This window comes from Nannospalax galili, unplaced genomic scaffold (assembly GCF_000622305.1).
Source record: "Nannospalax galili isolate Female #2095 unplaced genomic scaffold, S.galili_v1.0 scaffold388, whole genome shotgun sequence".
Taxonomy (NCBI): Eukaryota; Metazoa; Chordata; class Mammalia; order Rodentia; family Spalacidae; genus Nannospalax; species Nannospalax galili.
Window position 1 is genome coordinate 1,586,796 of NW_008360304.1, and position 16,167 is coordinate 1,602,962.

The 16,167-nt window shown below is 39.0% G+C and overlaps 1 protein-coding gene across 5 annotated transcripts in view; it reads left to right on the forward strand.

The window, feature by feature from the left end:
- Window positions 1-16,167, forward strand: part of Pspc1 (paraspeckle component 1) — an 86,791-nt gene that overhangs the window by 21,237 nt on the left and 49,387 nt on the right. For all 5 annotated transcript variants that reach the window (XR_001872211.2, XR_001872210.2, XR_003847971.1 and 2 more), the window contains exons 4-6: window positions 740-936; window positions 5,045-5,129; window positions 11,541-11,646. Coding sequence is in view for 2 of the 5 variants with exons in the window: in XM_017795909.2 (XP_017651398.1) it covers window positions 740-936; window positions 5,045-5,129; window positions 11,541-11,646 (388 nt within the window). In the remaining 3 variants the exon portion in view is untranslated. The remainder of the gene's footprint in view (window positions 1-739; window positions 937-5,044; window positions 5,130-11,540; window positions 11,647-16,167) is intronic.

The window sequence follows — 16,167 nt, forward strand, 5'->3', positions numbered from 1 at the left end:
TAGCTGCCAGTGGGTGCTGAGATTTCAACTCTGGTCTTCTGCAAAAGCAGCCAGTGCTCTTAACTGCTAAGCCATCTCCCTTGCCCCTGACAAAGTTTTTTTGTGTATGTGATAGTCCAATCTGACCTGCAAGTCACTATGTAGACCATCCCAGGCTGGTCTTGAGCTCACAGAGATCCACCTGCCTCTCCCTCTGCTGGGGTCAAGGGTGTCTTCTGTCATGCCCTCCCAAAACAATTTTTTTTATTGCTAACAGAAATCTGAAGCCAAGTGTTGGCGACACAGGCAGGCCTTTAATCTCAGCACTCAGGTAGAGGCAGAAGCAGGTGGATCTTTGTGAAATTGAGGCCAGCCTGGTCTCTAGTGAGTTCCTTACCAGCTTGGGTTACAGGGAGACCCTGTCTCAAAAAGACCAAAAAATAAAAAACAACCCACATTGGATTCTAATGAAGTAGTTGAAGGAAAATGAGAAAGGCTTTCGAGGTAGTAATAAGTGCATAGGTCATAGTTTGAGCATTAGGTTTTGTAAGCTTGAATTCTTGTTCTGTTACTTAGCTGGACAATCTTGGGCAATTTCTTAAATTTGGTGTGTATAGAATCTGTTTTATAATACTGCCATAAGATAATCAAGAGTGCCTACCTGCTGAGGTCATAAACTTAAATGTCCAGTATGTAATAGTTTTTGTTTTCTATTTATCTCTTTAGCATACATTTCTGTGTGTTTTTAATGTTGATTTAGGGAAAGAGAACAACCACCACGTTTTGCTCAACCTGGGACATTTGAATTTGAGTATGCATCTCGATGGAAGGCTCTTGATGAAATGGAAAAGCAGCAGCGTGAACAGGTTGATAGAAACATCAGAGAAGCCAAAGAGAAACTGGAGGCAGAGATGGAAGCAGCTAGACATGAACACCAGTTAATGCTAATGAGGCAAGGTAAAGGAAATGTGATAATCTCTTTTTATTTTCCTTAATTTTGTTTTTCTGTCCCACTGGTATCTATTAATATTAAGTTGCCAGTTAGGAGTTGAGAGACTGAATGTAGTTCAATATATTTTTTAAAAAAAAATTACTCTGAGAGAACTTTTTTGCTTTTTGAAACAGACTCTTATTCTATAGCTCAGGCTGGCCTTGAAATTTTGTTGTCTTGAGAGCTGGCATTATAGGTGTGAGCCAGCATTCCTGATGACAACTTACTTTTTTTTAAAGGTGTTTTTTATTAAAAAAAATGTTTTTTATGCACTTGGGAGGCAGAGGCAGGCAGATCTTTGTGAGTTCGAGGCCAGCCTGGTCTACATAGTGAGTTCCAGGACAGCTGGGGCTACAAGAAGACCCTGTCTCAAAAAAGACAAAAAAAAAAAAAAAAATTTTTTTTTTAAATTTCATGTGTATAAGTGTATTGCCTCTATGAATGTAAGTGCACCCATGTTGTGCAGTGCCCTTGGACGTCAGAATATGGTTTTGGATCCCCAGAACTGGAGTTACAGATGGTGGTTAGCCACGCTGTGGATGCTGGGAATTGAACCTGGGTCTTCTGCAAGAGCAGCTAGTACTCTTAACTGCTGAGCCATCTCTCCATCTCCCCCTTTTAGGGCAGTCTTAATAATTTATTCTCATCTAGTATTCACATACCTTACAGTAAGATGAGCTGCTTAAATACATCTGAGAAGCTTCCCTTTTCCTTTTTTTCTGGATTTCTTTTTTTCTACTTTTAAATTTGTTCGCTTCTCCATTTTCTATTACAGATTTTCTTTTTTTGACACAGTCTCTTGCAGCCTAGGTTGACCTTGATCTCCTAATCCTATCTCTACCTCCCAAATGTAGTCATTAAGTGTATCACCATACTCACTGTTCTTCTTTGTTTCCTGTTACTGTGTTGAAATAACCAAAAGCAACTTGGGGAGGAAAAGGTTTATTTCACTTACAGGTTATACTTAAGGGAATTCAAGACAGGAAGTTGAGGCAGAAACCACAGGAATGCTACTTTAATTATTTTTTAAAAGATTAATTTTATTTATTTGTTTTTGGTCTTTTTTGAGACAGGGTCTCCCTGTAGCCCCAGCTGTCCTGGAACTCACTATGTAGACCAGGCTGGCCTTGAACTCACAGAGATCCTCTTGCCTCTGCCTCCCTAGTGCTGGGATTAAAGGCGTGTGCCACCACGCCTGGCCAGATTAATTTTATTTTTATTTTTAATTATGTGTGGGGAGGCTTGTGCCTGTGAGTATGGAACTGGAGTTACAGGCATTGTGAGCCTGTTTGGGTTCTGGGGACTGAACTCCCTGTCTGTGGACTAGCTCTCTCTCAAGCCCCTCAGTGACCCAACTACCTAGGGATGGCATAACCAATGTACAGTGGTCTGGGGCCTCCTGTTTCAGGTAGCAATTAAGAAAATGCCTCAGTGGGCTGGAGAGATGGCTCAGGGATTAAAACCATTGACTGCTTTTGCAGAGGACACAGGTTCAATTCATAGCACCCACATAACCGTCCTTAACTCCAGTTCCAGGGATCCGATGCCCTCTTCTGATGTCCATGAGCATTGCAGGGCACAGGTGCACTTACATACATGTAGGCAATACACATACACATAAAAATAATAAAGTATTTTTTTAGAAAAAGAAAATGCCTCAAAGATTTGGCCACAGGGCAGTTTGATCTGGGAAATACTTCAGTGACATTCCCCCTCAGCTTTTTGTGTTAAGTTGGCAACTGTGGCTCACTATAACACCTGCTTTTTTGTTGTTTTAATTTTTTTTTTTTTTTTTGAGACAGGGTCTCAGCCCAAACCCCAATTTTTTCTGTATAGTTAGTGGAAGATAACCTTGAACTGCTGATCCTTTCCTCAAATGCTGGAAGAAAAATGTGCACCACTATGCCTGGCACACTAAAATGTTTACTATGGCCAATATGTGTCCTTACACATGCCTGTGTTTTTAACACTGAATAATTTGGAAGTAGGAGGATCAGGAATTCAAGGTCATGATCTACTCTATATTTTCTGTATAGTTAGTGGAAGATAACCTTGAACTGCTGATCCTTTCCTCAAATGCTGGAAGAAAAATGTGCACCACTATGCCTGGCACACTAAAATGTTTACTATGGCCAATATGTGTCCTTACACATGCCTGTGTTTTTAACACTGAATAATTTGGAAGTAGGAGGATCAGGAATTCAAGGTCATGATCTACTCTATAATGACTTTGAAGTTAGCCTGGGCTGTAGGATAACCTTTCTGGGTTTTGTTGTTGTTGTTTTTGGTCTTACTGAGACAGGTTCTCCCTGTAGCCCCAGCTGGCCTGGAACTCACTATATAGACCAGGCTGGTCTTGAACTCACAAGATCTTCTTGGCTCTGCCTCCAAAGTGCTGGGATTAAAGACGTGAGCTACCACGCCCAGCTCTAGATTTTTTTTATGGCTATGTATGTTTTAGAGGTAGTGTATCATTTTTTAACCCTAAATAGACCAGAACTCAACTGTGTAGCCTAAGTTGGCCTTGAACCTATAATCTTACTGTAGCCTCTTACATGCGAGGATCATTAGTGTTCACCAACCTACCTGGTTTCATGGTTATTTTGGGTTACCTTTGTTACTGTAACTGATTAAAATGTTTAATATAAATACGGAACTACATATTTTCACTTAGGGTCAGACCTTAACATCTGTCATGTGTATGCCTGTTTCCTGTTAGCAGCTAGAGAAAGAAGCACTTGTTTTAATTGTGTAACAGTTGGAATGCCACAGCTGTTTCCATAAGAATAGCTCCAGACCAGCTGTGGAATGCAACTGATACACTTTTGATGAGACTGTAGTACCTGGTGTGATACTGCACACTTTAAAAATATTATTTTCATACATGTATGGAAGTGCAGTTGTATTGTGCAATGCCCTGAGAGGCCAAAAGAGGGCATCAGAGCCCCCTAGAACTAGAATTAAGGATGGTTATTAGCTGTGTTGTGAGTGCTGGGAACTGAAGACGGGTCCTCTACAAAAGTGGCCAGTGTGAAGTATATGTTCTTTAAGGATCATTCCTGACTGCCAAAGAAAAAAGACCTAGGAAATTGTCCCATTTAGCTCATCTGTTCCCCACCCCCTTGCTTTCCCTTGTTGGATCAAGCACAGAAGAGCTGATGCTAGTAGGTGCACATCTACTCTGTCAGTTTTTGTTATTTTGGTTCTAATTTGTGTGGATTTTTATGACATTGACTTAATATTCTTGAATTAATCTATGTATAGAAGTCTTAACCACATTTTTAAAAATACTATTTTTATTTTATGTATATGAGCATATTGCCTGCATGTTTGTGAGTACACTGTGTCATGCCACGGAAGGAGGTCAGAAGGGGGCATCAGATTCCCCTGGAACTGGAGTTAAGGATGGTTCATAGACACCATGTGGGTGTTGGGAATTGAACCCGGGTTCTATGCAAGAGCAGTCAGTGCTCTTAACCGCTGAGCCCTATCTCCAGCCCCGTAACCACATTTTTAATAGGTGCAGGGGTGACTTTATGTTCATCATTTGATTATCTGATGTTTATTCTCTATTGATTTCTTTAGAAGCGGCATAGAAGCCACATGTGCTATGCATTCCTATTAGCCCAGAGAGTGAGGCAGGAAGATCACAAGTTTGAGGCCAACCTGTTATATAATATACCAAAACACTGTCTCAAAATAAAAAGGAAGCTTCCGAGGAACAAAGCTTCAGAGGAAGCTGAGACATGTTGATTGCTGTGAGTTTAAGGTCACTTTGCTACATAGTGAAATATAGCTTATACTACAGTGTAACTCCATCTCAAAAAACTAAGAAGGCAGAGGCAGATGGAACTCTGAATTCAAGGCCAGCATTGTTTACATAGTGAGTTTTATGCCAGCCAGGGCTACATAGTGAGATCGTAGCTCAAGAAAACAAAAACAAAAACCAAACAGCAGTAAAACCAATATTCCTTGATTCTTGCATATGCCAATAACAGAGTCTCTCTTCGTTTTTGGATCTAAAAGTACATAAAAGGGAGGTAAAAATACTAATGTGCTGTCAATATTTTATAGATCTAATGAGACGTCAAGAAGAACTCAGACGATTGGAAGAACTCAGAAACCAAGAGTTGCAAAAACGGAAACAAATACAACTGAGGTAAAAGAACTTCATTGTTAACAAAAATGTGTGTTTAATTTGTTGTATTAGGAAAATTCCCTATCTTTCATTACAAACAAGTTGTGAAAGTTGAAAAATACTGAAAAAATGAAAACTCCTTTTTGTCCATGCATAGGTGATTACTATATAGTATAATTATTTGTTATTATTTTGTAGCTCTTTAAGGGTGCCTTGGTTGTATACACTTTGAAGTTAAATATTGCATGTGTTATCAGAGTGCTCAGTGATTTGCCATACCATTTTTCCAGAGATGGATACATCTGGATTACTATTTTGTTTCCTTTGGTTTTGAGACAGAACAAGCTATGTGGTCTGGGTTGTCTTGAAACTCTTAATACATACCAGATTGACCTCAAAGTGTCATCCTCCAGCCTTAACTTTTCTAAGTGCTAGAATTATACATATGTACCACCATGCCCAGCTTGTAAAGTACTAGGAATCAAACTTGGGGCATCATGCAAGTTAGGGAGACATTTTACCAGCTATATCTCCATCACAGATTATGGACATTTATAATCATTCACTTTTCAAAGTTTTCAAAAATCATAAGCTAATGTTATGAACAAAGCTATGATGATACAAAATTGAAATTTTTGTTTTGAAAGTATATCTCTATAAAAATAATAAGTACATGAGCATGATGGCACATAATTGTACTACCGAAGGGAGAGACTTGCAAGTTCCTGGCCAGTCTTTTATCTACAGTGTTCTAGATAATTTTAATGTATCAAATAGTCGAGTACTATTTGATACATTCCCTCTTAAGGAATACATTACTGCTGCTTTTTTCTTCTTCCCTTTTTATGTAAACATGTTCAAATCTTTTATACTTAGAAAAAGAAAAGATGACTCCTAAGGTAAAACCTTATCTGATCCCAGCTTTCTATTTATTTACTTATTTGTCTTTTTGAGACAGGGTCTCCCTGTAGCCCCAGCTGACCTGGAACTCGTTATGTAAACCAGGCTGGCCTCGATTTCACAGAGATCTGCCTGCCTCTGCCTCCTGGGTGCTGGGATTAAGGATGTATGCCACAGTACCTGGCTCCCAGTTTTTAATTTCATCTTGACAACTAGACTTTTGGCCATAAGTCCTATATCATTCACAGTCTTAAATCTCAAAAAAGAAACAACCAAAGTAAAAACAAATAAAATCAAATGGTATGAAGACCCACATTGCTATCTAAATACTACAAATGGACCTGTTAGAAGAAATGAGTAGTATAACACTGAAAAGTGATGGAGAATCTAAATGTTTGGTTAGGTTTTTTTTGTTGTTGTTGTTGTTGTTGTTGTTGAAGTTTTTATTTATTTATTTATTTATTTATTTTTGTGTGTGTGTGTGTCTTGCCTACCTGTATGTAAGTGCACCCATGCTGTTCAGTGCCTACAGAGGTCAGAAGAAAGTATTGAAACCTTTGGAACTGTAGTTAGAGACAGTTGTTAGCAGCCATATGGGTGCTGGGAACCAAACCCAGTTCCTCTGCAAGAGCAGAACAACCTGTGCTTTTAACCACTGAGCCACTTCTCCTACCCCCTTTTTTTGTGACAAGGTCTCATATAGCCCAGGCTGCTCTCATACTATTACATGGTTGAGGTATGCCTTGAAAATGAATGAACTTGAAGAAGTTGTGGTTTGTAGACAATAGAATATTAGTTTTCCTATAGAGGAATGAGTCATTAAGCCAGAGAAAGACATGGAAGGAAATTTATGAGCCTGTTGCTAAATGAAAGAAAACAGTTTGAAAGGGCAGATATTTTATGACACCAATTACTGTGGAAAGGGCAAATTAGGGACACAGTGAAAGGTTAGTACTTGCAAGAGGTTTGTTCAGGAAGGTAGGCGTGAAGGTATGGGAAATAGTTTTAGATTGAAGATTTATTTGTTCTTGTTTGGGTGTCTGCATTTATGTTTGTATACCATGTGTGCCTCATGCCCTTGGAAGCCACAAGAGGACATCAGATGTAAACTGCTATGTGGGTGATGGAAAATGAACCCAGATCCTGTGCAAGAGCAGCAAGTGCTCTTAACCACTGAATCATCTCTCCAGCCCTGGAAAATAGAGGTTTTAGGGAGTAAAACTGCTTTACATGTGATGGTAGACACCTGGTATTATACATGTGTCAGAATGCACACCAAGACTGAACCATAACATAAAACGTTGGATCCTGGGTGATAATGATGTTTCATTGTGGATTCTTGTATTTTAACCATTGTGCCACTTTGGGGACATGTTGACAGTAGGTGGTTGTCATTGTGTGTGGGGTGGGGCAGGAAGTACTTTGGAACACATTGTCTTCCACTCAGTTTTCTTGGGAACCTCAAACTCCTTTAAAAAATAAAGACCATTTAACACAAAGAAAATGCAAGTGGCTTTAGGAGAATGTTAGCCAAATTAAGAGTAGACAGGTTTTTTTCTTTAAAAACTTTTGTTGTTTTTTGTTTCTAAAAACATTCTTATATAGCTGTCCTTGAACTTGCTGTGGAGCTGAGAATGAGCTGAACATCTGATCTTCCTACTTCGAACCTTTTGAGTACAGGGATTGTAGATACATGTAAGCATGGAATTTTAGAAAATTGTATCTTGGCTGGTGACCTGACAAATCATATGTACACAGTTAGGGTATAGATTAGCACTTTCTGTATCTATTTTGTATGTGTGTATGTGTTTGTGTATAGATTTTCATGGCACAGGCTGTCTTCAACTTGAAATTTTTCTGCCTCAGGCTCTCAAGTACAGGAATTTTAGGTATTAACCCCCATCCCCAGAATTAGCAAGTGTCAGGGATGCTGGGGTTACAGGGAGACCTTGTCTTTATGAGTTTGAGCCTGGCATGGTGGTACATGCCTTTAATCCCAGAACTTGGGAGGCAGAGGCAAGAGACTGTGACATCAAGGCCTTCCTGGTCTCCATAGTCAGTTCTAGGCCAGCTGGTACTACATGGAGACCCTGTATCAAAAAAGGAAGGGAGGGAGGGAGAGAAGGAAAGGGAAGGGAAGGGGAAAGGGGAGAAAGGGAAGAAAGGGAAGGAATGGAAGGAGAAAGAAAGAAAAGGCCAAGCGTGGTGGTGCATGCCTTTAATCCCAGCACTAGGGAGGTAGAGGCAGGCGGATGGATCTCTGAGTTGGAGGCCAGCCTGGTCTACATAGCGAATCCAGGCCAGCTAGAGCTACAGGGAGACCCTATCTCAAAAAGACAAGAAGAAAGAAAAAGAAAGAAAGAAAGAAAGAAAGAAAGAAAGAAAGAAAGAAAGAAAGAAAGAAAGAAAGAAAAGAGTTTGAGAGCAGCATGGGCTACTTAACACTACTTAACTCATTCAAGGCCAGGCTGGATCAAGAGCAAACTATAGTAACAAAGACATATGGGTTAATTTCTTTCCCAGACATTAATAAAATACTGCTAAGTTTTTACTATTAAAGAATTACTTTGAGGCTGGGGAGAAGGCTCAGCTGGTGTGCTGGATAGCTTTAGTGTCAACTTGACACACCTGAGTTGAGGGAGCCTCAATCGGGGAATTGCCTCTATTGGACTGGCCTGTGGCCAAGTGTGAAGGGCATCTTCTTGATGTGTGATGTGGGAGGGCCCAGCCCACTGTGGGTGGTGCCACCCCTGGGCAGGTGGGCCTGTGTTGCATAAGAAAGCAGGCTGAGCAGGGGCCAAGGGAGCAAGACAGTAAGCAGTGTTCCTCCATGGCCTGTGCTCCACCTCCTGCCTCCAGGTTCCTGCCGAGTTCCTACCTTGGGCTCCCTGATGAACTGCGACCTGGGAGATGTAAGACAAATAAACCCTTTCCTCCAAGTTGGTACTGGTCAGAAGAAACAAGCTAGGACAGCTGGTAAAGAGTTTGCTGTGCAAACACAAAGACCTAAAATTTCAAATCTCCAGAACCCTTGTAAAGCCCGGGTACCTGTGTCTGAATCCAGGAGCTGCTCCTGCAGGTGAGATGAGAGGCAGGAGAATCACAAGAAGCTAGGTGACCAGCTAACTGGAATGCACAGTGCTGAACAATTATTTAAAAAACTAAAAGATTGGGGAGGGAGTGGGTGTGGATTTGATCAAAACACTTTATATGCATGTATGAAATTCTCAATAAAGTTTTTTTTTAATTAAAAAAAAAAGACCCTATCTCAAAAAAAGATGAAAGACAAATGATATGAATACACCAACACTGACTTGAATGCACCAATACTTTCACATATAAACCACCCCCCACAAAAAATTGCACATTCATATACTGTACAAAACTTAAAGTTGGGTATAAGAATTCATTTCTTTTCTGTTTTGTTTTTGAAACAGAATCTGAGTGAGCGAGGCTAACCAAACTGATGATCTTCTTGCCTTCAGGTCCTCAGAATACTGCATCAGCCACTATGCCCCACTTAAAAATTCCCTTATTAACTAACTGGTTGTGGTGGTACATATGTCTTTAAATTATTTAATTCATTATTTTTGTTTTATGTGTATGAGTATTGCTTGCATGTAAGTAAGTATACCTGTGTCATGCAATGCTACACAGGTCAGAAGAGGGCATCTGATTCCCTGGAGTTGGACTGCTATTAACCACCATATGGGTGCTGGGAACTGAACTGGGTCCTCTACAAGAGAAGTCAGTGCTCTTAATTGCTGAGCCATCTCTCCAGCCCCAAATAATAACTGATTCTAATGCACTACCACAACATTCATTTTGTCTCTCTCTCTCTCTCTCTTTTTTTTTTCCCCTGCAACAATGAGAAACTTGGGTCTCAAAATCTGCTCATAAATTTGCTCATCAAAAGACCAGGCTGACCTCAATCTCAGATTGGCCTGCCTCTACTGGGCATGTGCACCACCATGCTTGTGTTCTCAAGCTCTTGATCCTCCTTACTCTGTCTACTATGGAGTGCTAGGATTATACCTAACTTATTTTTTGTTTTGTTGCTTTCATTTTTATTTTTTGTTCTTAAGTTATTCTAAAGCATTAGCAGTTTGAACAGTTAACTCCATCTGGGGAGAAAAAAAAAGCTCAGATTTACTTGAAATTTCTTAGGAATTTTGCATTTTACTATGCTTTCCGTGAAGTCCTGAGTTTTCCCTCTGGCTATGAAAGAACAACTTTAGTGGAAATGTATTTTGGGGATAAAGTTCTACACAATAAGATCTTGAAATTTGAGAAATTGAGGCTACTATAGGAGCACCAGCATTATGCATCCTTCACTGTTGATTTACTTACTATGTGCGTCTGTGACACAAACATTTGAATTTTAATTGATTTAATGCCAGTATCATGTAAGAGTGTTATTTGAGTTTTAGTATGTTTCCTGACTTGATCATATTATATGTTAAGGTCTTAATGTTATTATATACATAGGTTTTACTCTTGGTCAGGGTCAATAAATGTGTTTTGAAAATAAAAAATTGTTTATGTGTTAGGTCTTTTGATGTCTGTTTCACCTATTCTGGCCCTTGAGTAGTCATAGACAATAAATGACTGACTTATAAAAGCAAGTTGTGTATTGACTCTCCAGTGTGTTTCCTTATTGGTTAACAAACATAAGAGAAGGAGGGATTTATAATGATTACCACACATAAATCAATTTTTTGTAGTTGGTTTATAGTAATGTACTTTAAAATTCTTTTTTAAAGTTTTTAATAGCTGGATATAGTGGCACACTCCTTTAATCTCAGTACTAGGGAAGTAGAAGAAACTCTCTTTCAGGCCAGCCTGGTATACATAGCAAGTTCCAGGCCAGCCAGGGCTGCATAGTGAGACCCTGTCTTTAAAAAAAAAAAAAGGCAAGCTAAAATTTTTATTAGCATATGTTATTTATTTATTTATAATAGAATTCATTATTACATCTTCATACATATATGTAATGTATTTAAATCATACTCATCCCCTATCACACTTTTCTTGTCCCCCTCTCATTCCCACTGATCACTTTTTCCCATCTTTGCTTAGGCTTTGAGTATCTTTGTGAACTCTGCTATGCAAGTAATGGATACTGGACTTTACCCTCTTGTTTTTCTCTCTCCCTCTAGTGCTCAGGATTGAACCAGGCTATGCACATGCTAGGCAAGTGTTCTACTGCTGAGCTTATCTCCAGCACTTGATTTCTTTGAGAAAAGTTCTCCTGGGTTTAGGTAGCTCAGGCTGGACTTAATACCTGTGATCTACTATCTCAGATTCTCCATTGATTAGATTATAGGCATGTGCCACCAAACTGGCTGGATTTCTTTGATATAAACATAAATGTTGTGACTATCTTTTGGTTGTGAATCTAGGACACTATAGTCCATTCTTAGTCATAGATTTGTCATGTATAATGTAATTCTTATAAATTGTTTTATGTCAAAGAAAGCAGTAGAGGCTCAAATGTCATAGTGCTGAAAATTTTATTTTAAAAAATTTCAGACATGAAGAGGAACATCGTCGTCGTGAGGAAGAAATGATCCGACACAGAGAGCAGGAAGAATTGAGGCGACAGCAGGAGGGCTTTAAACCAAACTATATGGAAAATGTAAGTAAAATGATAGTTAACCAAAGTGAAGTTATATTTTATTTATTGTACAGTATGAATTTAGAATCTTACAGACTTTTGTTTTTAATTTCTGAATTTTTCATGGTTGTTAAACTAGTGATTGTCTTAATGTCTTACAAGTAGTATATTAGTCTCTAAAAAGAATACTCATTTTATGAAATGGCTGTTATAATTCCTCTCTTTGAATTGATGGTTTAAAAATATATGTTGTTAAATGAGAAACATAATACATACATCGTCTTTACCTGACTAGCTTTTGTAACATACTGTTACAAGTCTTCAGTTTGAAAGTTCCAGGTATATATAGTATGTACTCACCATCTAACATAACACCTCTGAGCATACAGCTGAGCTCTTTCATCTTCAAGTATATTTGTTTTCTCTTCTGAACTTTTATTTGAAACTTCATTCAGTTTTGTTTGATATCAATATATTAGCTATTTAAAGGCCACATTTACACAGATCTTATAAAATGGCTTTTTACTGTCGGCTTATGTTCAGTTTACTCTGTTGCTCCCTCCTTTCTTATCTCCTTTCTCCTCCCTCCCTTCGTTTTTCTGTCCTTCTTTCCTTTCCTTCTACTTCACATAGCATGCCAATTGATAGACTAGAGAATTTCATCTACAGGATTTTACTAGTGGCAGGGTGTTCAACATATTCTTTTGCTCCTGAATTTCCTTCCACCTAGCATTAGTTTAAAAGACTTCTAACTTATTTAGATTTAAATCTTTTTTAAAAATTATTATTAGGGTTGTATGTGTGTATTTGTGTGTGTGTGTGTGGTGCCATGTTTTGTGTGTATAGATAGAAGACAACATGGGTGCTGGGATTCGAACCCAGGTCTTCTGCAAGAACAGTTAGTGTTCTCAACTGCTGAGCCATCACTCCAGGTCCTAAATTCTCTTTTTATACCTGTATGTGGGTTCCAGGATTGAAGTCAAGTCATCAGGCTTACACAGCAAGTATCTCTATTCACAGAGCTATCTCGGCTCATATTTTTGGTTTTGTGGGGCAGGATGGTGGGTTATCTTAGTGATAACCAAGAATTTCATTTTTCATTTGAAAGAATTCTAGCTTTACTCTTTATTCTGAAAAAATATTTACTATTTTTTTCTTCTGTTGTTTCTGGCTGGGTTTGGTGGCACACGCCTTTAATCCCAGCAACCTGGGAGGCAGAGCCAGGCAGATGTCTGAGTTCAAGGCCAGACTGGTCTATATAGTGTGTTCCAGGCCATCTAGGGCTACAGGGAGACCCTGTCACAAAAAGATAAAAAAAATGTGTCTGAGGTTATATTGAAGTCATTGAGCTTTCTGTCTTCATTTTTGTATTTGAGAACGTTTAATTTATTTATTTATTTTTGGTCTTTTTGAGACACGGTCTCCCTATAGTCCCATGCCTGGCTCATTTATCTTTTTTTTTAATAGAACAAACACATAGTAAAACAAATCTTGTAGCAACAAGCATTGTTTATCTTACTATCAACTAAATATTCTATGGATGAAAATGTGGCATTTCAATTCAGTTAGAAAAATAATTTCTGTATAATACTAAAGATTTAATTTAGTTCGTACGTTCTATTACCAAATTATCTGAGTCAGTCTTTTAAGGTTTTTGAATTTTTGTTTATAATATCTAGCTTTATTTTTCAGTTCTGTTTCCTCCTTGGGTACTAACCACTTAATGATTTTTTTTTTTAAATTGTTTTTTTCGGTCTTTTTGAGACAGGTCTTCCTGAAGCCCTAGCTGGACTGGAACTCACTATGTAGACTAGGCTGGCCTTGAACTCACAGAGATCACCTGCCTCTGCCTCTGCTTCCTGCGTGCTGGGATTAAAGGTGTGCGCCCCCATGCTTGGCTTTTTTTTGTTTTGTTTTGTTGGTCTTTTTGAGACAGGGTTTCCTTGTAAGTCCCAGCTGTCCTAGAACTCACTCTGTAGACCAAGCTGACTTCAAACTATCTGCCTGACTCTGCCTCTCAAGTACTGGGATTAAAGGTGTATGCTACCATGCTCTACCACAGGTCCCGCTTTACAACTAATGTTTTTAATCATCAAATAATAATCATATAAAGCATACATGATGCATTTTTTAAAGAAATTGCCACTGACCGGCTGGAGAGATGTGGTAGGGTAGCACTTGCTATATGACTAGAGATGATTTCCTATCACTGTGGGCACTACATTCATGTCTACATTCTTACAGTCATAAATACACACACTTTAATCCTAGCACTTGGGAGGTAGAAGCAGGTGGATCTCTGTGACTTCAGGGCCAGCCAGAGGTGTGTAGTAAGACTATGCAGAAGATGAAAAGACTTTATTTATGTGTGTATGTGTGTAGGAGAGCATGCCCCACATGTGTAGGTGTTCTTGGAAGCTAAAATAAGGTGTAGGATCTCCCGCGGATGGTGTTTTAAGTCGCTGTGAGCTGAGGGTGTAGGTGCTGGGAATTGAACTCAGATCTTTTACAAGAGCAGCAGATGCCATAAACTGCTGAGCTGTCTTTTTGGTCGCCCCATTCTCAATACAAAATCATTTTCATTTCAGAAATTATTTAAATGTTGGGTAAAGTTTACAACAATCTTACTAATCTTTGGAAATGGATTAATTAGACATTTAAGAATACTCAGGCTGGTTTCATTGATATTTATAAAGTGGATCATGTATTGTTTCACAAGATTATTTTACTAAATTTACTGTTTCACTAGATTATTTACTAGTTTCTTAAAATTAAACATTTAAATTCCATCTTTTCAAGTTGTAGGAAACATAGATTTTGTTTACTTGAAGCCACATAATAAAATTAATCTGATTAGGTGTTGGAGAGATGGCTCCTGAGTTTGGTTCTCAGCATCTACATGATGGCTCACAAATATCTGTAATTCCAGCTCTAGAGGATCCAAAGCCCTCTCCTCATCTTCCTGGGAAGCAGACATACATGTGGTACACATATATACATACAGGTACTGACATCTTCACATAAAATAAAATTATGTCTTTATAAAAGTAATCTGATTGGGGCTGGAGAGATGGGTCAGCGGTTAAGAACACTGGTTGTTCTTGCAGAAGACCTGGGTTTGAATCCCAGCATCCACATGGCAGCTGATAGCTGTCTGTAACTCCAGTCCCAGGGGATCCAACAGCCTCTTCTGACCCCTGAGGGCATTGCACAACATGGGTGTAGGACACGGATGCACTTACCTGCATGCAGGCAATACACACATACACATAAAATAAATAAAATTTAAAAAAAATTAATCTCGCCGGGTGTGGTGGCGCACGCCTTTAATCGCAGCACTTGGGAGGCAGGCAGATGTTTGTGAGTTCAAGACCAGCCTGGTCTACATTGTGAGTTCCAGGACAGCTGGGGCTACAGGGAGACCCTGTCTCAAAAAAAAAAAAAAAAAAAAAAAAAAGATTACAGCAGCAAATAACTGCTGCCCTTTTTCTTTCAAACTTTAAAAATAAACAGTACTTAATATTTTGTTTTTTATTTACTACTTAATGTTTTTAAAAGGTTGTAGAGGAAACCTGTAGGTAGCTCAGTGGGTAAAGGTGTTTGCGTGAGTTGGATCTCCAGTATCCATATTGTGGATATATTTGATTCTGACCTTCACAAGTACCTTTGTCTCCTTCCCCTCCCACCACACAAAAATAAATATAATAATTTTTAAAAAGAATGTAGTTACTGAAAGGTCAAGACAATAACATTCTTTTTAAAAATAAATGTACAGTTTTTGATGGCCAGCGAGGTGACCCAGCAGGTAAAGGTGCTTACTGCTATGTCTGATGATCTTGATACTCACATAACAGAAAGAGAATTAAATCTTGACAGTTGATATCACCTCCACACATGCCATTTGCATGTGGCTTAATGCTTTCTCCTAAATAGATGGCTTAGCTAGTAGAGACATTTGCTTCCATGCCTGATATCCTGAGTTCCATTTTTGGGGATTCAGATGGTGGAAGGAGAGAACCTGTTTACACAGATTGTCTCCTGACCTGTATTTGTGCCATGTGGCAGTTGTGTGCATGCACACATACAAGATTGTTAGGGGTTAGGAAGATGGGTTAGTGAGTAAAGTACTTGCTGTGCAAGGCGAGGACCTGAGATCAGATCCTCAACACCCATGTAAAAGCCAGGCATGACCACAAATGTCTGTAATCCTAGGGTGAGGGTGAGTAGGGGTGAGGGATTGGAGACAGATTCTGAAGGTTTTTTGGCAAGTTGGTCTAGGCAAAATGGTGAGCTCAAGGTTTACTGAGAAATGTTGCCTCCAAACTTAGCTAATTTCAGTTTCTGAATATCCTCCTCACTTGTGAGTTCTTGCGCTCTCTCTCTCTCTCTCTGTCTCTCTTTCTCTCTTAATGTGTGTCTCTCTCTTTCTCTCTCTCACTCTCATTCTCATTCACTTATGTTTCTAGTCAGTCAGGTGGTAGAGGCAGAAAGATTACTTGAAGCTAGAAGTTTCAGGCCAGTCTGAGCTACCTAGTATGATCT